A 24,398-nucleotide genomic window follows, 5' to 3' on the forward strand; every position below is an offset into this window, starting at 1 on the left:
ACGTGAAATTAAAGTGAGAATGCAACGATTCGCATTCTATGCGCTTGTGTTGTTGCATTTGCAGCGCGGTTATGGATAACGTTATACGTTAAATTGTACAGCGTGTACAGAACCGGGTGATCGATCGGTATCCGTTAGTTTGAGAGAATAACTGATAAAGTTATTCTCGGAGTTATGCCAAGGCTGATGTGTGCTCGTTTCAATCGTATGTAATTGCATGGTTATAAAGTACCGGCAATACATTTATACAAAGAAGAATCGCTGCACTCGGTGCGGAATATAACGATCATACGTTTGCGCATACATCAGCTAACGATGAAAATCAAGATTTCCAAGTTTTCCCGGAGAACAGGACGCGTACGTCCTATAATTAAATTCTTACACCAAAGAATCTTAAATTTCTACGCAACTTCACTGCAGCACACTGAGAATAATTTGACTTGTTACAGTAACTAGAAAAATTGAGTCAAAGAGGTATCGTTGAAAAAACTGTTTGAATATTGTTGGAATTGGGAAAAACGAGGCACGCGTAACCATTTTGCGCTATCGTCGATCTTTTTTTGATAATTGCAACGCAAAATCAGTCTGTGAGGTTTACTCTACTTTTTTAATTAAACAAGGCTGAAACGTCAATTTATCGTTGCACGAGCATTAAATTTTCGTAACAGTTGCAAGAAAATATAGCAACACTGATCGTAATGAGGCAGAATAGTAACGGATACTAGACTTTCCGGTAACAGCTAGAAAACTAATTTTCATTTTCTACCTAGAACTATATTTTTCGATTGTGGTGAAAAATGAAAATAGTCAAGGACTAAGCAGTAACTGGAACTAAAAATTTCTCTCAGCGCAGTAGATTTTGCTGACTGTGGCGTTTGACTCTGAAACGTTGCAATTCCATGCAAAATTCCATTCATATTTGCAAATTTATAAACTAAAATAAAGGCGCAGAGTATCTCGGTATAAGAACATTCTAGAATGCGTTGCGCTTCCGAGAAAGCCTCGGTCAGACGTCAGGGCAAATTTTGATTCTTTGATTTCATCTAAATTGGCGTCTAACCACAACCACATTATTTTCCTTGTTTTATTTCTCACTAATCCGATGAATTTCCAGTAGGAATCCTGTTTTACGATTCCAATATGCATTGAAAATGTATTTCATCCTAATGGATAATTTACTTGCCAAAGGTTAGATAACCGTTTACTTGTGACGTTTCTGGCTTTCTTCACAAGTTTTTACGAGCCCAAAGAAAATCGGAAAATAAAAAACAACGAAATTTTATTGAGAATTGACGAAATAATTTCGCTAAACTTCGACCTTCGTGACAGGATCGGGCTCTCACCCTATTACTCGGAAAAAAAGTTTATCTACCGTTACCAAACTTGTATTTTCATATGGCGAAAGATGTATTCATTTATTATTATCGAATTGTAGTCGAACCAAGTAAGGACCGATTAAAGGTGTGAACGATTAACAAACCGTACATGACTCGGCTAAAATTTGATTATAATAACGGAACCGCTGATAACAAGCATTGCGTGGTAAGGTTGAGGAAACGACGGAACGTGCAACCACAAAACTCGCACTGTGCAACTAATTCACTGTGTGTACCGAATTTGAAAAAAGATTGGGAGTTTTGCGATAAAACACGATCCGTGTGTTGGGATTGTTATCGGAATTCAAGTATGATTGTGCTAGTTATATAACCGGTTTTGCCCTTTGCCATAAGTAGTAGGTTTTTAATGTAGTTCGTGAAGCGAAGTTCTGCAGACGTCATGTCGGGGGATCGTCGAGCCCTGCTGATGATGGTAACATTACTATCTGGTTGTCTCGTTTTGGCTGACGATGGTTTTGAAATCGGAGGTGAGTGACAATAAACCGGCACTCGGAGGAAAAGTGATACGATAAATCTAAGTAAGCAAATGATGCTTTTATTCGAATTTTTACGTCGCGATTCTCGCATTATGGGCGTTGGTTTCATGCTTTATTCGAACATCCCAACAAGGATGAAAAATTCCCATCGAGCGATTTTCTGAAACATTCTAACAACCACGCTACAAACTTGTTGAATATGTTTATAAGAAGATAAGAAGTAATCCGAATTTTTGCACAAAGCAGAAAATTTTTCGAAAATAACACTTTTCACAACTATTGATAGGATCGGAACTGAATATTTCCTCAGGCAACCAGAAAAACACTTGTGTTAGAATGATCAATGGTTCGAGATTTTCTACAAGAATTCATCAGACATACATAATCAATATTAAGTACATAATTATGAAATACAAATTACAAATTTCAACCGTTGCGCATCAAACTTCACCTTCAAATAATTCACCGAGAGAAAAGATTTACAACGTTTCACCAGAATTCCGGAAAACATTACCATTCTGAAAGTTCCGAAACGCGGTAAACGTTGGCACACGCGAGTCCTGAACCCTCAGATAATGCTAATAGTGCGCTACTTTGTTTTGAAAATATGAGAAGTTACGGAAATTAATATTTGAGAATAGGCGAAACAGACATCGAGGTCTGAGAAATGTTCCTGGATTAAATCGTACGACTCTTACAATTAAATGGTCGACCGAACATCCAAATTATATTACGAATCTCGTTTTCGAGATTACATCGTAGTACCGTCTACTTCACGTTAGTGTCACGAATATTCAGAGCTTATAAAAAAAAAGAGAGCGCCTGGCCCCCTGGCGCTGCGGTTGTTCCTTCTCCAAGTCATAACGTTTTTCGTGCGTAAAAGTGTAGCACGTTTAGAGCATTGTTCCAGTTTATTAATCAAGAAAAATCATGGGAAAATCACACAAGAGGAAGAAGAATAAGGAGAATAAGAGCGAGAAGTTCTTTAAAAAGTTGAAGAAGATAGTTGATGCGATGCCTGATAGCTCTTCAGATACGACCTTGAGTAGCCCGAGACGCGAGGTTATGCACACGAGCGTGCCCACCTCGGGTAGAGCTGCAAAGAAAACAATTGCTGGCAATCAGGAGGCATCGACAAGTCGTCAAGGTATTTTCTTCTGTTTTTCTTTCGTTATTTCCGTAGACAGGGCGGCTTTGCCGTACGGAGACAAGTTCACAGAAATTGTCTCGGGTCGAACAAAACCTAAAAAGGTTTGAGCGGGTGTCGCTCGCGGAAATAGCGGGCCACAGACTCGGCGGTTTTGTCCGTACGAAGGCAGACTCTCAGAGTTCTGCCTTGAGTCGATTGTGAATGTAATTCGCAAAAATGAATGATTATTGCATATTCCGCATTTATCATGGCCACATGACTCGGCGGCCCAGGCCGTACGAAGGAAATCTCTCAGAGTATTTTCTTAGAGTCGAACTGTACGATTCCCCTGTATGGAGGAATCGGCAGATGGCCCAAGGTTACGGTCGCGTAACTCGACGGCATTAGCCGAACAAAGATAGAGTAATTTTGTCAATCACGAGGCTGTTGCGAAATGAGACTCGTTTGCGTAACAAATACGAGAGGCTGTCTTTATCGCAGGTTAATCCATTGCAGGCTTGTCACCAACGAACGACAACAATGGGGGAAATATTCTCCCCGTCGCATCGGTTGATCCATCGCGAGATACCGAAGGACAAACTCCAGCGGATGCTGAGAGTCAGGCTACAGAGGACGCAGCACAGGCTTTCGACGAAGAGACCCTGCGTATCCTGGGTGCCCTTGAAAAATCTGGTGCGCCAGAATTACAGCTAAACTCAACTTTGGCACAAAATTGGGAAAAATGGATAGCCGAAGGACTCAAGAAAGACGACCTAGAGGAGTTGTTGTCAAAGTATGCGCGAACAGGCAATTGTCGCTTGGAAGCGCCAGTGTCAAACGCAGAAGTAGCGTCATCGCTCTTCGAGTCGGCCACGAAACGAGACAAATACTTAAGAAATGCGCAAAATATTCGCGGTTCAGCTATGGCCGCATTGGGTGCTGGAATTTCGTTGCTGTTGACCCCCAAGGAAGACGGCATTGACGAGTATCAATTGTTGGAGTATCTTGCCGACGCGGGTCGACTGCTGGCACACGCTTCTCGTCTGGACTCGATTACACGAAGATCGTGCATTACGCCGTCTCTCGACAAGAAGATCAAGGGAATTCTGGACGAAACTAAGCCCGACGCTTTTTTATTCGGCGAGGATTTGCCCGGAAAAATAAAAACGGCAAAGTCGATCGAAAAGGTGGGCTTGGAGTTGAAGGCTCAACCATCGGTGCCCAAGGCGCCTCTTCGTAACTCGAATTCGGGAAACTGGAAAGGCCCGTCGTCCAACTCGTATCGAGAGGGATCTCGGGCGGGCGCGAACCAGAGAGGATCGAGGAAGACTGTCAAATTTGTCCCGAAGTCGAATCAGTCGTATCAACAGCGAGATCAACAACGAGCTTGGAGCCAGAGTCGCAAGCAGAGCTCGTACCAACGCTCGCGGGACAGGCCTTAGAGGTGAATAAAGCAGCGGGGCGGCTGCAAAAGTTTCTCCCCCAATGGGAAAAGATCACGCGGGATCGATTCATTTTAAACTGTGTAAGAGGGTACAAAATTGAATTTGACCAGTCAGTACACCAATCTCTTCCGCCTCCTCAGCAAAAATTCAATTCTGGGATTGATCTTGAACATATGAAACTGGCGATCGCCAAATTGTTAGATCTGGGCGCAGTCAGACCCTGCTTGCCATGCCCGGGACAATTTATTTCGTCGTATTTCTTAGTACCAAAATCAAACGGAAAAATGAGATTCGTGTTAAACTTGAAAAAGCTCAATAACTTTATAGTCACGCAGCATTTCAAGTTAGAGGACATTAGAACTGCGACGAAACTAATCTCGCGAGGTGATTTTATGTGTAACATAGATTTACAAGATGCGTATTTTTTGGTATCTATGCACGTGGAAAGCCGGAAATATTTGAGATTCATTTTCGGGGATATAATGTACGAATTTGTATGCCTCCCGTTCGGTCTATGCACAGCGCCGTATATTTTTACAAAAATCCTAAAACCGGTAGTGAATTATTTACGAGGGAAAGGATTCATCTCGACAATTTACTTAGACGATATCCTCTGCATCGGCTCGAATCTTAACGCGTGTCGCACAAACGTAGAAGTCACTATTAAAGAACTGCAGTCACTAGGGTTTATAGTGAATTATCAAAAAAGTAGCTTGATTCCCAAGAAAGATTGCACTTTTTTAGGATTCGTTATTAACTCTCGAAAAATGAGATTGGAGCTACCGGAAGTCAAGAGAAAGAAAATGGTAGCCGTGATCGACGACTTTAGCCATCGCAAGTTTTGTACAATTCGGGAATTCGCTCACCTCATCGGGAAGTTAGTCGACTGTTGTCGCGCAATTGAGTATGGATGGTTATACACCAAGAGATTCGAACGAGAAAAGTTCTTCGCCCTGTTAGTCAGCGGGGGGGATTACGATGCACAGCTCGAATTATCCGCAGGTTTGCAGATCGAATTCGATTGGTGGAAACAAAATATTACAACGTCATTTGGTCCGATAAGAAGTTTTCGATTTATTAAGGAGATTTACTCGGACGCGTCAAAAACGGGCTGGGGCGCGTATTGTTGTAATGAAGGCGCACACGGTTTTTGGAGTGACACCGAAAGGGGGCTGCACATTAACCAACTCGAACTAATTGCCGTCTTTATGGCCCTTAAATGTTTTGCAAGCGAATTGTACGATTGCGAAATTTTACTAAGAATCGATAATACGACAGCTATTGCATATGTGAATCGAATGGGAGGAGTTCAATATGCCGCACTTCACGGGATAGCAAAAGAGATTTGGCAATGGTGCGAGTGTAGGAAAATTTGGATTTTCGCATCTTACATAGCGTCCGAGGAAAACGTCGAGGCCGATAGGGAGTCGAGGATAAAGAATATAGACACGGAATGGGAACTGTCGAGTTGGGCATACGAGAAAGTAATTTCGGAATTTGGCAAACCAAAATTGGACCTGTTTGCATCCAGGATTAACGCGAAATGTCAAGCTTATTGTTCGTGGCACAGAGATCCTGATGCCTTAGCTATTGACGCGTTCACGATCAACTGGAAATCGGAGTATTTTTATGCATTTCCACCGTTCGCATTGGTACTCAGGTTCCTTCGAAAAGTTATCGCAGATCGCGCCTGTGGGATTGCGATAGTGCCGAATTGGCCTTCGCAACCATGGTTCCCTATATTTATGGACCTTCTCGTAGAGAAACCGATGATCTTCGCTCCCGCTAAATGGCTTTTATTGTCTCCTTGTAGGTCTCTCCAGCATCCATTACAGAAATCACTGGCTTTGATTGCCGGGAAATTGTCGGCGAATCTTACCGCCGCAAGAAATTCTCGGACTCAGTGATCGAGACGTTGTTGGCTTCTCTCGCCGAGAGTACATGGAAGCAGTACTCAGGACCTATTAAGCTATGGGCGAATTTCTGTCGAGAGACGGAAACAGACATTTACAAAGCGAGCGCGAACCGCATTCTCGAATTTCTGCAAATGAGATACGGTTCAGGAGCCTCCTATGGCACATTAAACGCGACGCGATCGGCGATCTCGTTAATATCGACGAACGACATGACTAACGATCGGATTATCAGTAGATTTTTTAAAGGGATTTTTCGGCTTAGACCAACGAAACCTCGATACGACGAAACATGGGACGTCGGCATCGTACTTACGTACATTGCGAACTTATATCCTCTCGAATCATTAAACAATCAACAATTGTCAGAGAGATTAGTTACGCTGTTAGCTTTAGGTACGGCTCATCGAGTGCAAACTTTCTCGCTCATGAGACTTGACAATATTTCTCACTCGGCACAGGGCTTCGAGATAAGGATCTCGGACATCATTAAAACGTCGAGACCAGGGGCTTTCCAGCCACTTTTGTTATTGCCGTACTTTCGCGAACAGCCTAGACTGTGCATAGCGAGCACGTTGAAGAGATATTTGGAAATAACAAAACCACTCAGAGGCGATTGCAGTAACGTACTGATCACTTCGAGAAAACCCTTCAAATCGGCGAGTACCCAGACAATAAGTCGTTGGATCCGGTTAGTGTTGGCAAAGAGCGGCATAGGACCTGAGTTCACGGCGCACAGTACAAGGCACGCGTCTACGTCGGCTGCCTTGGCAAAGGGGTTGGATATTAGCGCGATAAGAAATACCGCGGGCTGGTCAAAGGACTCGCAGGTATTTGCAAAGTATTATAATCGGCCGATTAAATCGGGCAGAAAAGACTTTGCAGCAACCGTGTTCTCATAATATTTATCAGTTATTGCATAAGATATCATTAATTACATTTTGTTAGAATCGAAGTAAGCGAATAAAAAACCGCTGATTCTTGTTCTCGAGAGACCACTGGTCTCGATAAAAGTTACGTTTTTTGTTGCCTGAGGCTGTTTAGAAAATAATAAAATAATTTTTTCTCTGAACATCTACGATGTAATCTCGAAAACGAGACTCGTAATATAATTAAACGATCAAACGAACTTACCTGTTGTGAAGTTCGATCGTAATTATATGTAGAGTCTCGTTTGAGATGATTACATCCCACCCATTGAACGTTTTATTTCCGTTCGTTTCTATCATTCCCTCCCCCTTTATTTATTGAAATGTGTTCGTTTTATTATTTTCAATCCTTATGGAGTACTTTAAACAATATGACTTGGAGAAGGAACAACCGCAGCGCCAGGGGGCCAGGCGCTCTCTTTTTTTTTATGAGCTCTGAATATTCGTGACACTAACGTGAAGTAGACGGTACTACGATGTAATCATCTCAAACGAGACTCCACATATAATTACGATCGAACTTCACAACAGGTAAGTTCGTTTGATCGTTTAATTAATCACGTGTTCTTGATCCCTTAGGACGAATCCCTGAGACAAATGACGAGGTGAATATCATCCTGCCCCACTAATTTAAGATTAGCGATACTGTGAGAATCCACAAGGATCCTGACCAGCAGATAATCATCTTTGACTGATGTTGAGTACGAAAACGACTTTTAGCCGTCTTTCAGGCGCTACGGGTCAGATATCAGCCAGAGATTAGCACGTAACAGAACGAACGGTAGTAACGATCACGCTTGTATTGCCCTGGCGCCAGATGCGCAGGATATTTCTCTCGAGTGAAATAATGTACAGTGGAGCCACAGAGCGCAATTGGCAGCGAAAGAGTAACAGGGATATTTCGCTTGAAATAAGTATTCATATCGACAACAATATAATACAGTTTGATGTGCGATAAGGGCGGAAAGTAGGCGATGCATGAACAAGTGGTGTTTGCGGCACGAGTCGAGGGCAAGTGATCCGAATGATCTTGAGAACTTCGTATTTTTAACGAGCATCTTCCGAATGTCGAACATCATTTTTTCATTCTTTGAGAGACATTTTCATTACTTCGGACGAATCGGAGAGCAAATAAATCAACGGATTAGACAGAAATTGTTCCTTGTACTTTATAACAGGAAAATAGAATCCTATTTATTTAACTCAACGTCGGAGTTAAAATCCTTATTGTTAGTCATGAGATTATTTACTGTTAAATTGTAGACTCTTGAGTCAATCTTCGTGTATTTTGTAAAGGTATATCGTATATCGTACATCCACTTTTGGGTCAACGTTTGTACGTGTTACACACGTTTATCGTGAATTTTTCATTACGTGAATCTTGTACATCGGCCACTTTCAAATCACAAATGATTCTCTTGCTGCTCTATCTTTGTTAAGTGTCACTGTGAATAATCGTCAACGACTAGCGTCGTTACACGCCAGACAAATATATAACAGTCGGATCTTGACAACAATTCGCAGGTACAATAAACTTGTATATTGCGTCCAATTCTTCTTTCTATACCCCTGGAAATTCAGATTCTCCCTTCTCTGGGTCCCCAAACGTACCTCCCTGTGATTATGGTCTAATTGTTATTCGTTTATTATTATTTATGAGCCGATTGAGCTTAATCATTATTTGGTTTTGTTAATTTCGATAATTAACTGGCGCCCTCTGCAATAATTTATTCTGAGCCTCGACGGGAACTGACCCAGGTTGCGTCGAGTGGAAGCGATTGAGAACTAAACAACGATTGACACAAGATTTATCGGATTAAGTTCGATAGTTAACACAAAAGCAAAGGGAGTAAGTCGCCTTTGTCTTGACTTATAACTCTGTGAGTTTGAATCAGTGAATACTTACTGTTGTGTATTTTCTGGTAGGGCCGGAATAAGGACGGGTTGAGAAATAAAATGTACACCGGACGTAATTGTTCAGTAAGTTTCATCTATTTATTCTAGAGGTAACCATGAACGTTCAGGGGGTTTGTACGGGTCCAGTGCCAAGGTTGAACTGACTGTTGATGTATTAATTTCTCCCTCGCCAGCTTATTACCAATATTAGTTTGACATGTACGCTTACATTGCTTTACAGTAGTGATCGCTTTTGAGTATATCATAACATTTACTGATTCCCGATTATGAGTATACCGCTGTCAAAGACCAATGCATATACGAGTACACCACTCGGTGACTTCTCACTAATTTTTTACTGATTTCCAGTCTATGTACACTGAATTCTTCGGTGGTGAATTTGTAATTGAGAATCTGTGAAATATCATTGATTTAAATTCAGTGTGTAGAAAAATGGTCAAGTTCTCATCCTATAGTTTTCTACGCCGCGTTTTTTTTCTTGTGGAAAACGATTCATAACGCAAAGAAGGCGTGCTCGTTTGCGATGATGTCTTTTTCAATCCAGAGTCGTGACCTATTGAAAATGAACAAGCGTGATATCTAATTTTACGTTTGGAAATTCATATCGAGAACATAGTCACGTGAATGTGAGATGAACATCAAAAATTTGATAATTAGGTCTTACCAACTAAAAACAAAGGTTTAAAGAAAAATCCGAAAAGTAAAAATTTCCAAGGGTCAGCCACCAAGATGTGAGTAAGTATGCGCAACCTTACGGAGCCATTGTAATTTTTCCATATTTTTCGGCCAGGTCGAATAATTCCGGGCGTCATAAATGTTTGGGCGAGTCCAGGGGAGCCAGCAGCTCTAACATGCGACCTGTCGGGATCTTTCGCTAACTTTGGGTGGCGAAAAATCGACGGGCCGCCGACTAGCGAAGAGAACTTGAGGAAACTCACCAAAACTTGGCGCTTCAACGAGACGTATTCAAGAATAGGTCTATATTTTCCAAACGCCTCGGAACACGACGACGGACTTTACGAATGCTGGGCAAAAGATCACAAAAACTTGACTAAACGCAGTGAGCGTAGATTTGTTGTCCATCGCGTGGTATCATTAAAGAAGATTTCTGTCGCTGCTTTGGATGCAAGTAGGATTGGTGTCAAATGGTCAAATTTACAAGAAGATATAATCGCTGTACATCCGGCGCTTGTCATACAAATCCAGAAAAACGGTTCACTGGAATGGCATCGAGAGTATGAAACGACGACTAGCACCTCCAGTGGTGCCTTTATTGCGACAGCGTGTAATCCAGACACAGCCTACTGGTTTAAATTCATTCTGATGTCTAAAATAGGCAGTGAGATACATTTTTTTTCGAGGTGGACAAAGACTTATGAGAAAGGTATAAGTATAGCAGATTCTGTGTTATTGTAAACCTATACTCTGGGGTAAACTGCTCTCAGAAACTGTGCTTATTTTTTGCATACGAAGTCGTTTCAAAGATTTCCTATTGTTCCGTAAAGAAAAAAGGAACGACTACAGCGAGTAAAAGTAATTGTTAGGCATGGGAAAAGAATATGGTGAGAGCAGTGATTTTTTTGAATGAAAAAGTAGCACTTGATTCGGGAAATAACAGTGATGAGTTGAAAAAATTGCATTGTTGTATGAAACGCCGCATATTTCAAACAGCTAAGAAATACGCACCTCAAGTAGTTGATTTCTCCGAAGAGATGAATTTAGTGAATCTGGCATATTCTTTCTACGGAAATAATATAGAAGATGTCCGTTCAATATGTATACAAATAAATGAAATATCTATTTCTAGTCACTTTATTTGTTTAAATATGTGCGAAACCGATTTTGTATTTATTTGAGGTGATTCGCTTAGAATGAGATTTTCTGCAGATCCTGTATTTGTACCACTCGTTTGGGTTAAGGAAACGTCTGTCGATTCAATAACGATTGAATGGTCGAAGCCACCGAGGGAGATTGAAAGTATTTTTAACTATTATCAAGTGACAACGTACGAGACAGGCATCAGTGGTGTAAAACACATCACGGCGATATTATGGACTGGAGACAATTATAAGAAATTCAAGAATCTGACAACTTCGGTCTCTTACCAATTTCAATTAGATCTATGCTTCGATATTGTCTGTAATCCAAAACTTTACCCCTCTACCTGGTCGGAAAACGTCGTGCCGAAAGACAGAGGTATTGATACTACATTAACGGATATGCATTTGTGAGGCAAGACATGATGAATCTTGGAATTTCCAGACCCGAAATTCATCCCGAATGTTTCGGTAATCGAAACGGGTGTCGCTTCAATAACGATTGCGTGGAATGCACCGCCGACGGACTTGCAAGACCGCGTTTATTACTATAAATTAGCGTTGAGCACTGAAAACTTGATCAACAAATCACTGTACGTGAACAAAACCGAGAATTCCCACACATTCGAAGATCTTCTGGTGAACAAAACTCATCGATTCAAAGTAGCAGCCTGCAGCGATTACAAAACGCAATGCGGTGATTGGAGCGAGGAAAAAGAAGCTTTTACATACATGAGAAGTATAGGTAATATGGAGAACTCAAAGAATTTAAATGGAAATATGAATAAAATTCGACCTCACTCACTTCCTTTGAAATTTGCCAATCATCGAGGTATTTCTGTAACTAAACCTGAAGGACGAATAACATTTTTTCTATATTCTATGAAAATAGCACTCTGTATAATTATTGACGCTTGATCAGAAAAACTCTTGGAATAAACTTTCGTTAGTGATTCTTTTGACATTTGTGAAAAATAAACCACGTTTTTCCGCCTTTCAAACACCGAACTTCACCTTCGGAAAATAGGAGTAAGACAAGAGATTTCGAAATATTTCAAGATCTTATCGGTGAATTTATTACGTCAATTAATTTCTTCGCAACGCGGACGATGCCACAATTGTTGAATGCGATCGAATATTTTTCCGAGCATGAAAATTATGTTTTTGATGCAGTGTCGCATTCGAAGTTCTGAAACGCAGTGAGCTTTGACACACGCCGGTCTTGAGCGGTTTGCCAAAGCTGAATAAAATGCCGAATATCCGAGTTATTTTTGAGAAGAAATATGACGAGAATAATATCATTGTACTCAACTAATTTGAGATAAGTGACAAGTGAAATTCATATCGCGAATATAATCAGATGAATGTAATATGGATATCAATATTAGTCTCATCAACTAAAGACAACGGCTCAAAGAAAAATCCGAAAAGTAAAAATTTCCAAGGGTCAGCCACCAAGATGTGAGTACGTATGCGCAACCTTACGAAGCCATTGTAATTTTTCCATATTTTTCGGCCAGGTCGAATAATTCGGGGCGTCGGAGATGTTTGGGCGAGTCCAGGGGAGCCAGCAGCTCTAACATGCGACCTGTCGGGATCTTTCGCTAACTTTGGGTGGCGAAAAATCAACGGGTCGGCGACAAGCGAAGAGAACTTGAGGAAACTCACCAAAACGTGGCGCTTCAATGAGACGTATTCAAGAATGGGTCTGTATTTCACAAACGTCTTGGAAGAAGACGACGGATCTTACGAATGCTGGGCAAAAGGTCACAAAAACTTGACTAAACGCAGTAGGCGTAAACTTGTTGTCGATTCCGGGACATCAAATAGGCAGGTTACTATCGCCGCTTTGGATGCAAGTAGGATTTGTGTCAAATGGTCAAATTTACAAGAAGATATAATCGCTGTAAATCCGGCGCTTGGCATACAAATCCAGAAAAACGGTTCACTTGAATGGCATCGAGAGTATGAAACGACGAATCGCACCTCCAGTGGTGTCTTTATTGCAACAGCGTGTAATCCAGACACAGCCTACTGGTTTAAATTTACTCTGATGACCGAAATAAGCATTGAGAAATATTTTTTTTCGAGGTGGACAAAGACTACTGAGAAAGGTATAAGTATAGCAGATTCTGTGTTATTGTAAACCTATACTCTGGGGTAAGCTGCTCTCAGAAACTGTGCTTATTTTTTGCATACGAAATCGTTTCAAAGATTTCTTATTGTTCCGTAAAAAAAAGAGCAACGACTACAGCGAGTAAAAGTAATTGATAGGCATGGGAAAAGAATATTGTGAGACCAGTGATTTTTTTGAATGAAAAAGTAGCACTTGATTCGGAAAATAACAGTGATCAGTTGAAAAAATTGCATTGTTGTATGAAACGCCGCATATTTCAAACAGCTAAGAAATACGCACCTCGAGTAGTTGATTTCTCCGAAGAGATGAATTTAGTGAATCTGGCATATTCTTTCTACGGGAAGATATAGAAGAATATAGAAGATGTCCGTTAAATATGTATACAAATAAATGAAATATTTATTTCTTGTCACTTTATTTGTTTAAATATGTGCGAAACCGATTTTGTATTTATTTGAGGTGATTCGCTTAGAATGAGTTTTTCTGCAGATCCTGTATACGTACCACTCGTTTGGGTTAAGGAAACGTCTGTCGATTCAATAACGATTGAATGGTCGAAGCCACCGAGGGAGATTGAAAGTATCTTCAACTTTTATCAAGCGGAGGTATACGAGACAGGCATCAGTGATGTAAAACAATGGAAGATGACATCATCGACTCGAACCAATTATTTGAAATTCAAGGATCTGACGACTTCGGTCTCTTACAAATTTCGATTAGATCTATGCTTCGATTATGACTGTGATCCACAACTTTACCCCTCTTCCTGGTTGGAAGACGTCGTGCCGAAAGACAGAGGTATTGATACTACATTAACGGATATGCATTTGTGAGAGAAGAGATGATGAAACTTGGAATTTCCAGACCCGAAATTCATCCCGAATGTTGCGGTAATCGAAACGGGTGTCGCTTCAATAACGATTGCGTGGAATGCACCGCCGACGGACTTGCAAGACCGCGTTTATTACTATAAATTAGCGTTGAGCACTGAAAACTTGACCAACAAATCACTGTACGTGAACAAAACCGAGAATTCCCACACATTCGAAGATCTTCTGGTGAACAAAACTCATCGATTCAAAGTAGCAGCCTGCAGCGATTACAAAACGCAATGCGGTAATTGGAGCGAGGAAAAAGAAGCTTTTACGTACATCACAAGTATGGGTAATGTGGAGAACTGATAGAATTTATATGGAAATATGAATAAAATTCGACCTCACTCGCTTCTTTTGATATTTGCCAATCACCGTGGTGTTTGTGTAACTAAACCTGCAAAATGAATAACATTTTTTCTATCTTTCGCTCATCCTAAGCTGCCAAGTTCCAATCGCAACTCGTTTACATCTGTGCGGAACGATAATTGCATTTTTCAGCAAATCCTCCGCCCAAAGTCGGGGTGTACGAGAAAACGTATTCGTACGATGTGATACACGTATCATAGATTTAATAACGTTATCGCATTTCCAGATTCCAGAAGTGGGATACAAGATGAAACATGGCTGATTACGGGAGCAATTGCTACTCTACTTGTCATCGTCGTTGTAACGATAGCGGCTTGGAACTTTCGCAGAAAGGTACTTATACCCTGATGAATTCAGTCTTGGCCTTCGCGCCACGGTGAACGGACCGATTAATCGACATGGGAAACGTTGTTGCACAGGCATTGAAACGAAAGTTGATCATAGCAAGACTAGAGTACTTTGATTTCGGGGCCCCGATTCCTCTGGATCCAGAATTGGCTGTGAGCGATCAGGCCGAGTTACTGCCGTACAACAGGAAATGGGAATTCCCGCGGGATCTCTTGAAACTTGGTAACGCGCTACTTTATTTCTTCTCCGGTAGTGAATAGTAATAATCCGTTTCGACGAATCCTATCGAGATGGGCACCATTCAGCTTCCGATAATGAGATGAGCCGAATGAGCATGTCGAAAAGTATTTTTGGTATTCAATCCACATGACACGGCCAATTATATTCTATCTCCCAGAAATCGTTTTATTCAGCGAATTACACTTTTTGCCAGAAGATTGGCGAACCGATTGCGGCCGCGAGTAAAATGTCTACTCTGTAAACTGCGCCGGGTCAAGACGGTCGATGTTGCGAATTATATCATAAGCAAATTAGCATCTTGTCGTGAATATCTAGGATTTGACGAGTTGAATGAGTCAAAGAATAAGTGTTGAGAATCAGTAATCGCACCTCGAACTTTCCGCCTGTTGGATCCTCTCACATCACGTGTTCAATCGGCATTCGGGCACCTGAATCATCTTCAGTCCTCTCTGTAAATTGATAGAGTTTGATTCACTCTTACGATTAGCGGATCTTCCGATTCAGATTCATGTATCAACTTTTTGTATTTTGCCACCTCACGGGAACGTTTCTAAAGAACGGACCACCGTCGCAGGTTCATCTTGATTTCATTGCGAGTGACGGTAGCTCATTGCTGCATGGTAAAAATGTTATTTAGGTATATGCCAATATTACAGACCAATGAACGTCATTAGTTTCTTGTGTCAAATCACGGGAAAAATGTAAAAGCGGAGTTAATATAATTTATCCGTTCTCATTTTTTGCGTACAAGCTTCCAATAGCGGAATCGCCACGCTTGATCAACGCTTATTTCCTTGTGTACAATATCCGAGAACACTTGAAATTGGGCTCGATCCTCGACACCAAACACAATAAGTTTCGTCATCATGGGTGAGAATCGGTTTATAAGCTTGTCAAATTCCTGAGTGAATGAAGTAATATTTACCAATTATCGCACGTAATTGCTTGCGATATTTACAAAACCTATGGATTACTTTCAGCGTCCTGGTGAAGAATTTTCATTGCTCTTCGCATTCCGTGTTACTATGAATCATTGATATTGCTCGAAGCAATTGGCGCCCAACATTTATTGATAAAACATACAAGTGCACGATCCTTGCCATGTCAGAATATGGCGCGTAGCCGTCTGTATTTTCATCTTCAGATTCACTGCATCACTAATTGAGTTGAACAATGTAAACAAAATGGGGTGTGGACTTCCATAGAATGGTTTTGGTATCAACCTAACAATATCCAAGCTTCAAATTCGCAATCAATCACAAAAATTGTTCTATAGTCGTCCACAGCGGACACTATTGGTCAACTCGAAGACTGCCCATTTATTGCAGTAAATAAAATGCGGGATTATTTTTTTGACTTACACAACAACGCGACTTATTTGAAAAATCAAGGTTATATTACGTCCGGTTACGTCCTTCAACCATCTATTACCTCACATTTCCTCAGCGACTGTATTCCAGAAGTCTTCAACTATTATGACATTGTCGATGCGTTGATAGATGTATCGATCAGTTTGCCAACGAAATGGAATAAAACTAATCAAAATCCGACCATTGACTGACTTAGAGAGAAAATCAAAACTTGGGTGGGGTGCCACGAACCCAGGCGTGGGAAGTTTGATGTCTCGAAAAATCGAGTATGACCTCCGAGAATTCAGTATGAATAGGCTCTACTATTTCATTCAAAAGTTGGGGAAATTCTAGAAAATTACTTATTGGAAAACCTCCGGCAATGTTATTTGCGCCAGCGATAGTGAACACAACCTTTTCAATATATAACAGAAACAAATCTGAGCAAATTCGAACATCCGATACTGGAATATAGGAAATTTCAGAAGAGATTTTTTGATTGCAGTGTTCCATACTAATAAAGTCTGTCTTTGATCCGATTCACACGTTCATATGCTAATATTGCTACCTGACTAGATCCCCGTAAGTTTTTTAAACAATAAAAAAATGTTCAGTATTATAATATAATTAAAGCGTGCAAATGTAATTGTAGATGAACATCAGCTGTTACATCGTTGTTACAAAAATCTGTTTTCATCAAATCTGGAAATCACTATAATTCGTAAAATTCTATCCATGTGATCTGAGGAGATCTCCGAGAGATCTTTACGGCTAACACAATAGACAGAAAAATATCAGTATTAAGTCAGGGGACACTTTTTTCCTGACTTCAATTCATCGAGTTGATGTTTTTGCAAAAAAGTTTCATGTCATTTCGCCATGCTTATGCGATTCAGACTCTTTTTGCAAAACGCAACATGCTCCCTTGAAGTTTTTCCAAGAATACCTAATCGGTGGATCGCATGCATGCTGTTAACCTTTCAGACGAAGTATTAGGAAGCGGTGCATTCGGCGTAGTGTGGAAGGCACAGGCAAAGACGATCTGCCCACGCGAAACAGTCACGACAGTTGCGGTCAAGACGGTCCGACCGACGGCCAACCCGAACTGCATGAAGGCCCTTCTTCGCGAACTCAGGATTCTCGTTTACTTGGATCAACATCTGAACATTGTCAACCTTCTCGGCGCGTGCACAAAAAACATTGATTTGGGTGAGTCGATTCGCGTAATTTAAATTAAGTTCGTTCTCACACCATACGGCGTCATGGATACTGACACTCACGTATTCCGTTGGATGTCGATAGGCGAACTCTTGGTCATCGTCGAATACTGCCGGTACGGGAATTTACACGACTACTTGGTACGACGAAGAGTCAACTTCATCGATCAATTGAACGATTCCGGAGAAAAAATTTGCGTTTCGGCTGCCCGTGAAGACGCGATCAAGGTCGATGACGTTGGGTAAGTTGCCCTGGCCTCCAATACTGACATGAATTTTGGTTACCTTCGACCCATCTTTATCGCATCTTTGTGTACTTATTTATCCCATGATATTATGCTGGTATTGAAATGACTCGTCGGATGATAGTCAAAACTAGAGTTCAAATCACTTGTGATCGATTGATGCCACGAAAAATATCGTAACTTGTTACAAGGTTATCAAGTTATCCCGCTGCAACCGATTCGCCGTTAATCTCCTGGTATTAGCCATCACCATCGGAACTACTACGCTCATGTGAATAGAGTTTGCGAAAACAAGTGTATTAATTCTCGATCTAGACTGTCCGTTATTTTTATTGTGTTATGCTTGCAGTACAAACACGGACAAACGTTTCGACGGCGATTCGACAATAGTCAACTGCTCCAATAACGTTACTTCTAAGTCTACGGATGCTAGAGTGGACGACTGTTCCGCTAGTGTCAGTTTAACGGAACTCAACGCGCCGTTGAAGTATCCAGGTGATCGGACGGATTTCAACTCAAGGCCGACGTGCACGCACGACTTGGTGTGTTGGGCTTGGCAGGTTTCGTGTGGCATGCAGTATCTCGGCGCGAAAAAGGTTGGACGACATTCACAAGTAATCATCTTGCGTCAGTAGTTCCCAATACTGACACAGCTTACTCGTGGTCTTTTTCGCTAGTCTTCTTCGGACACAAAATCAGTGATGTTAGTCGGCGTATAGAATGGAGTTAAAACTGAATCGTGTTTCAGATCATACACGGTGACTTGGCAACGAGAAATATACTTCTCGCCGATGACAACGTGGTAAAGATCTGTGACTTTGGTTTGTCAAAGTCTCTTCGGGAAGAAGAGAATCAGAAGAGCACGGAGAATGGTCCTCTCCCCGTCAAGTGGATGGCCATCGAGTCGCTCAGGGATCGAGTGTTTTCTACCAAATCGGACGTCTGGTCTTTCGGTGTCGTTTTGTGGGAACTGTTTTCTTTGGCGAGAACTCCTTATCCCCTGATAAGACCTGAGGATATGTGCCGTAAACTAGCCGAAGGTTATCGTATGGAGAAACCGCCGTACGCACCGAGAAGCATGTGAGTGGCAAGCGTTGATTTCACTCGAATCACCAACGAATGAATTCTTCAACTCATACGGATGTTTTATACCACTTTTTTACACCTCCATTTAAGTTACCAAATGATGCTTCGTTGCTGGAGAGCGGAGCCGTCGAAACGACCGTCGTTCGAAAAGCTGACGATCAACATAGCCGAGCTGATTGAAGAGGACGTGAAAATGGTATGCTCAATATTTTGCAAAAGATTGATCATTCTCACGTATTCAAACGTGACTTAGACGCGGTCCATGAAATCACTGATTCAACTTCAGTCGCTCGTGAAATTTGCAAGTATATCATCCATCACCTACATACATTGTAGAGATGGATATACATATATATGTATATATTAGGATGTTTCGCGTTCAAATAATATTTGATTTACCCACGGACGTATGCAAAAAATGCTTGCTGCTGGTCTAAAAAGAAGTCGCAAAGCGGCTGAGCACCGTGGTTCCCGTTTTAGGGTGTCCAAATACAATTATTTTCAAAAAATGAAAAATATAAATTCCCAAATCTTTGACACGTATTATACATTTCGAATTTTAGGAAGAAATGTCTTACCGCATTTTTTGCGACCCTAGTATATCACCATTTCTCAGTTATGCGCTTCAGATAATATTTTCGGGCTATAATATACTTTTTTTATGCAATAGAAAAAGGTAATACGTGTTAAAGGTTTGCTAATATCTGCTTTTCACTTACTCTGAAAAATCATTTTCACACACCTTAATCCAACCTTGTGCTACTGTACTCATTTAAAGCTTCTTTTCCGATCAAAAGCAAGCATCATTTCTATGCGGCTGTAGTAAAATTGGAAATTTTTGAAATGTGAAACATCCTAACATGTACATATAAAACAGTAATATGTGCATTACAGAATGATTTTGTTTTTACGTTGCATGATATTTCGCCGCGACGTTGACATGAAAACACATTTCAGTTTTACCTGGAGTTGGGCAATCCGTACACCAAGATTTACGCTGATATCTGGAAACGCGAGAGAGAGACTGCGATAAGCGCAGAAGAATCGGGCACCATCGGAGAAGATTTAGAATGAAATGAGTACGATCCACCTATCGGATGTCGATTTATGGTTACTTGCCCGGGCATATCACGATGCTCAGCGCGCAAAGATACAATTCTGTCGAAGCGACAGTTGCGCGTAACAATGAACTCGATACACGGAGCTTACTTTTAATATTTGCAAACTGTTTTGATATCTCACTAACTCGTTTTTTTTTAAGCTGCAAGTTTCTTCTTTATTCAGTAGTTACCAAATGTAAGTCTAGTTTTTAGAAATACACCGTAAAGAAGCACATCAGACAAACCACGTGATACATGGTGAATTACATGATTTTCATTAGGAGAGTTTACAAAAGTGAGCCGCGAATTGGTATTGTGTACAATGAAAAACATTGGAACAATCACGATGACAAAGTTTGTTAACAATGAAAAAAGACATACAAAAAGGAAACATCTCTTAATTATCATTTCGATCGAACGATCTTCGAATCGCAGTCGATTTACTTGAAATGAACGTGGATTTTCCTTCTCTTGGTTAAGCTTGTATTGACAGGAACTGAGCCTTTGTAGTAAAAGAGTGTCGCATTCAAATTTCGTTGATCTTGATGATTCGGGATGTGGACGCGAATCGAACTACTTGCTAAAGTCTTTTCTGATAGAATGTCGTTAAAACAATGGACGATAATCAGGGGCTTGTTAATTAATTGGACTCGATTTTCAAATTAAATACAAGGTCAAAGGGTTTATTCAAAATAAATGTATCAGAACACAGTAACAAAAGTTAGTTCAGAATATACGATTAGAAACAAAAGTCAAAGGTAGTTATTTTGAAATGCATCAATTGACAAAAGACAAAGTTGGTAATTACCGGTGTAAAATTATTTCACTTACGCACTTTGAGTTTCCAAGTAAGAAATGCTTCACTGAGAGGTCAAGATTTAGAACTTTTCTTGTAAGAAGATTCGAAATAAGGATTCAAAGTATCTCGTAGAGTTGATCAACTGTTGCACAAGTAGATTTTTCCGGACTATTCTGGTAGATAGATCTCTTCGAAGAGACTCATTCTATTTGGGCACAATGTTCCTATTGGCGTTTGGTTTGTGATTTAAAGAATCTACCGACTCACTGATTGGCTCTGCTCAATTTCAAGGAAGTTGGGCCAACTAGGAAATTGCACAAGTGTAAAAGAAATATTTTGGTCCTCTGTATTCCTGCCTCGTGGGCCTGGGAATAGTGGATCACTATCGCCCACCCCAACTCTGCGATGAAATCTGAGCTAACTTTGTTTTCCGGAGTTCTGACTCCTTCGCTCTTACGTAATAATAAATTTCTAACTGAATCCCAAATTGAGCCTATAAGCATATCCATGAATTAGAGCATCGATCAAGAATTTTATTCCTTCGACAAGGTTGCGCTTAATGTTCCAATGAGTTTGAAGAAATTGTGTACCTTTCCCCAAGCTTCTTCTAAAGATTTTCTAATCACGTCTTTGTCACTAAGCAAATTCATGGATAATCCATGATTAGTTGAGATTTGAGCTGTAACTTCTCTTCCTATACCATTTAACACGGCTGGTCTCTCTACTGGAAACATTATATTTTCCGGATAACTTTGCTGAATCTTGATTTGAATAAATTTCACCTGTTGCGAGATTTTCTAGTATTACGCTTCTCCACGACTTCTTAGTATTACTTTATATTTCATCTGGTGCTATTGCTGGTACTAAAATCCGACATGTTCTGTACCAAGCGTTATTAAAATTAAACTTCGTTGATGGAAATACATTGCATTCGATTTGATTTCCCGATTTCACTAAAATATGCGTTCTCGATAACATGAATACTGTTTCGTTGCCTCTATAAACTGGAAGTTCTTGAAAACATTCATTTATTTCCCTCGTACCGACATCTACCGGTACGCATTCCGCTGTACGTACTAATAAAACCTGGTTTTTCGCATAATAATTTAATTAATAATTCGCATTGTTGTAACATGGCATCGTTATATGAAGCAATGATTTGATTTTCAACCTGTCTTTCAACATACAATAATTTAGAATCAACGCACATGAAGATGTCCATATTTCTGACTGCCTTGGTAGAAAACTGAGTATTTGTCAAAATTACATTTGTCCGTTTGAATGACATTTCAATATCTATTTCCTCCTTCTACGTCAATACAGTTTCCTGTCGTATATTCACATCGTTTGTCAGATCTAACAATGATTTCGTTTTTCTGTAAGTTTACTATAGCTTCATAATCTTGTATTGTGATAAAAATTTGTCCGTATGCTACCAAGTTGTTATAGTTTCGAAAACAAAACGCCTCAATGTCGTTGAATTTTGTTTTATTTGTGTAAACAATTTTCTGCAAGTTTGGTACGTAAGTGTATCGTGTAAATTTTCGCATTTGTCTTGGGATATTTTGTCTATGTATTATACAGATCTATGAATTTCTGTTTTGCATTGAATTACTTTTACACTTGAAAATTCCACTTCTTAAAGTAATTGTATACTTGACTGGAATATCGCATTTATCAATATTTATCAGAAACTATAACTTTATTTAAATTGTCGAATTCATCGTTGTCGAGCGATAAATATTGCGAATCTGCTTTTCCTTTAATGGCAACTGACGGTTGATTCATTAATAACAGTTGTTATAATGACTTTTTCATTCATAAGAGATTTTATAATGTTTTCAGAAGAATCCGTCGATTTATCTGATCATGAGATTTCGCATTCAAAGTGATGCTTAATTGGATTGCAACGTCTAAAGGCTGACGCCGACTAGACCGCGGCGACCGCGGTAATTTTTCGCGAGTTCCAGGTTGGGAATATTTCGGCGGTGCGCCGCGCATCGCCGCGCATCGCCGTCGTCTAATGTGAACACCCGACCGATGCCGAAATTCATCCCAAGTATAAAAATAGGGTAACCTGCGTTACTTTGATGTTAATGGTTATGGTTTACAAGGATTCTTTTCATTCTCTCCACTGTTCTTGCGAATAATAAATGTATTCATTTTTACATCTTAAATAAATCCTACGGATATTAAATAAATGTTACGTAAGTAATTACTTCATTTTTAAGGAAATTTAAGTAAATCTGAGTTTTAGAATAACAAGTTATGATCAACGGATTATTTTGTGTGAAAAATTTTTTTTTTTTTTTATAGTTCGGGTATGATGCTGATTTCGTGAAGACTGTTTTTTATTTTGCGTATTAATTTTTATGCATAAGAAATGAGAGAGTATATTTTGAGCTAAAATTTATTTCATTTTTACTATACATATATTATATGTATAATAGGGTGTTTCAAAATAAAAAAAAATTTCGATTTTCCAACGGACCACACCCGAAATAGTTAGTTTAGGTAGAAACAAAAATTCTGGCGAAAGATGAGCATTATCGGTTGAGTGGAAGATCGGGCACATTTGATTTTTAATCCTTTTTTCCTTTTTATCGAATTTATGATGGACAATTGTTAGTAATTTTTTTTCGTGTTAAACACTTCTTCATCTGAGCTATCCATACTGAGTAATCAAGAAGTAGTGGCAAATATGCATGAATATTTATTGTGTGCCCATGACGACTGAGACAAATGGTGGTCATCAGATAATTGATTAATATCTCTTTTTCGTAGAAACAGTATCGGTGGGTGGTCACGCGACTATAGTGGGCGCATCTCACAGTAACTGCGCCGCGGTCCGCCGCGGTCCGCCGCGGTGTAGTGGGCGGCAGCCTCAACACTTGACTTTTTGTTTTGTAAGGAGTTTTAATTTATCTTGTTTACCGGTTTTTTGAAGTCTTCTATTCATTCTTTTCTCTAACAAATTTCAGTCTGGTATGTAATAGGTTGTACTGACCTATCTTTATCAATCATAATCTTGTAGTATGATAACACTCGGGTTTATCATCACGTTTTGTAGAATCTATGTTTTCGTAATTCATATTGTTTTCCGTACTTTGAGAAACTAAGAAAGTCTTTATTGTCAATGCTCGTTGAAGTTGCTTGACTTTTTACTTACTTGGTAACGGGTTATAATATTTTTTTAAATGTAGTGAACACTCATGAATGGTGAAACTTTTCTTCCTTTTTTTAATGCTCTTATACAGGCCTTTCTCCGTATCTCTAAATTTATAGACAAGATCAACAAGTGACTTACATTCATATTGCAAGTTCCAACGCCAAGGCTTTCACAATTATTTGTCAGTGAAATAATTTAAGCTATTTAATGTGGTTCTGAATTGAAGTTCAATTCAAATGGTCTCACCATTTTCCGTTAGGCCTTGAAGAATTTATACCGTAGATACAAAGACATACATCACAGGTGAATAATACAAACTCAATCTTTACTAACGTTGGTAAGAATTTATTCATAATACCTTACATGACGAAAAGCACCCGTCGTACAAAATTTCCAAGGATAATAAAAGTCATTGTGATTTTATTTTTGGTATTCATTAGGCCA

At 39.9% G+C, this 24,398-nt stretch overlaps 2 protein-coding genes across 2 annotated transcripts; both read left to right on the forward strand.

Moving 5' to 3' along the window:
- The first annotated feature begins 1,776 nt into the window (after window positions 1-1,776).
- On the forward strand, window positions 1,777-11,437 carry LOC107221951 (tyrosine-protein phosphatase 69D-like). The gene is made up of 3 exons (XM_046741987.1): window positions 1,777-1,864; window positions 9,997-10,545; window positions 11,094-11,437. Exons 1-3 carry the CDS (start codon window positions 1,777-1,779, stop codon window positions 11,435-11,437), a joined length of 981 nt encoding a protein of 326 aa, XP_046597943.1.
- Window positions 11,398-22,652, forward strand: LOC124294597 (macrophage colony-stimulating factor 1 receptor 2-like). The gene is made up of 13 exons (XM_046740518.1): window positions 11,398-11,768; window positions 12,544-13,137; window positions 13,650-13,958; window positions 14,025-14,324; window positions 14,628-14,734; window positions 14,821-14,971; window positions 17,323-17,547; window positions 17,641-17,797; window positions 18,150-18,396; window positions 18,549-18,880; window positions 18,977-19,082; window positions 19,844-19,965; window positions 22,631-22,652. The coding sequence occupies exons 1-12, from the start codon at window positions 11,756-11,758 to the stop codon at window positions 19,958-19,960; spliced, it is 2,658 nt and encodes an 885-aa protein (XP_046596474.1). The 5' UTR covers window positions 11,398-11,755; the 3' UTR covers window positions 19,961-19,965; window positions 22,631-22,652.
- Window positions 22,653-24,398: the final 1,746 nt, after the last annotated feature.

Source organism: Neodiprion lecontei, chromosome 5 (assembly GCF_021901455.1).
Source record: "Neodiprion lecontei isolate iyNeoLeco1 chromosome 5, iyNeoLeco1.1, whole genome shotgun sequence".
NCBI lineage: Eukaryota > Metazoa > Arthropoda > Insecta > Hymenoptera > Diprionidae > Neodiprion > Neodiprion lecontei.

Excerpts from the sequence above, each read along its gene's own strand:
- LOC124294597 (XM_046740518.1), top strand. Across the intron at positions 14,735-14,820 it reads CTTGGAACTTTCGCAGAAAG|GCATTGAAACGAAAGTTGAT; the intron begins GTACTTATACCC and ends GTTGTTGCACAG. Across the intron at positions 17,548-17,640 it reads CACAAAAAACATTGATTTGG|GCGAACTCTTGGTCATCGTC; the intron begins GTGAGTCGATTC and ends GGATGTCGATAG.
- LOC107221951 (XM_046741987.1), top strand. The coding sequence starts at position 1,777 with ATGTCGGGGGATCGTCGAGCCCTGCTGATGATGGTAACATTACTATCT. Across the intron at positions 1,865-9,996 it reads CGATGGTTTTGAAATCGGAG|GTCGAATAATTCCGGGCGTC; the intron begins GTGAGTGACAAT and ends TTTTTCGGCCAG. Across the intron at positions 10,546-11,093 it reads TCTGATGTCTAAAATAGGCA|ATCCTGTATTTGTACCACTC; the intron begins GTGAGATACATT and ends GATTTTCTGCAG.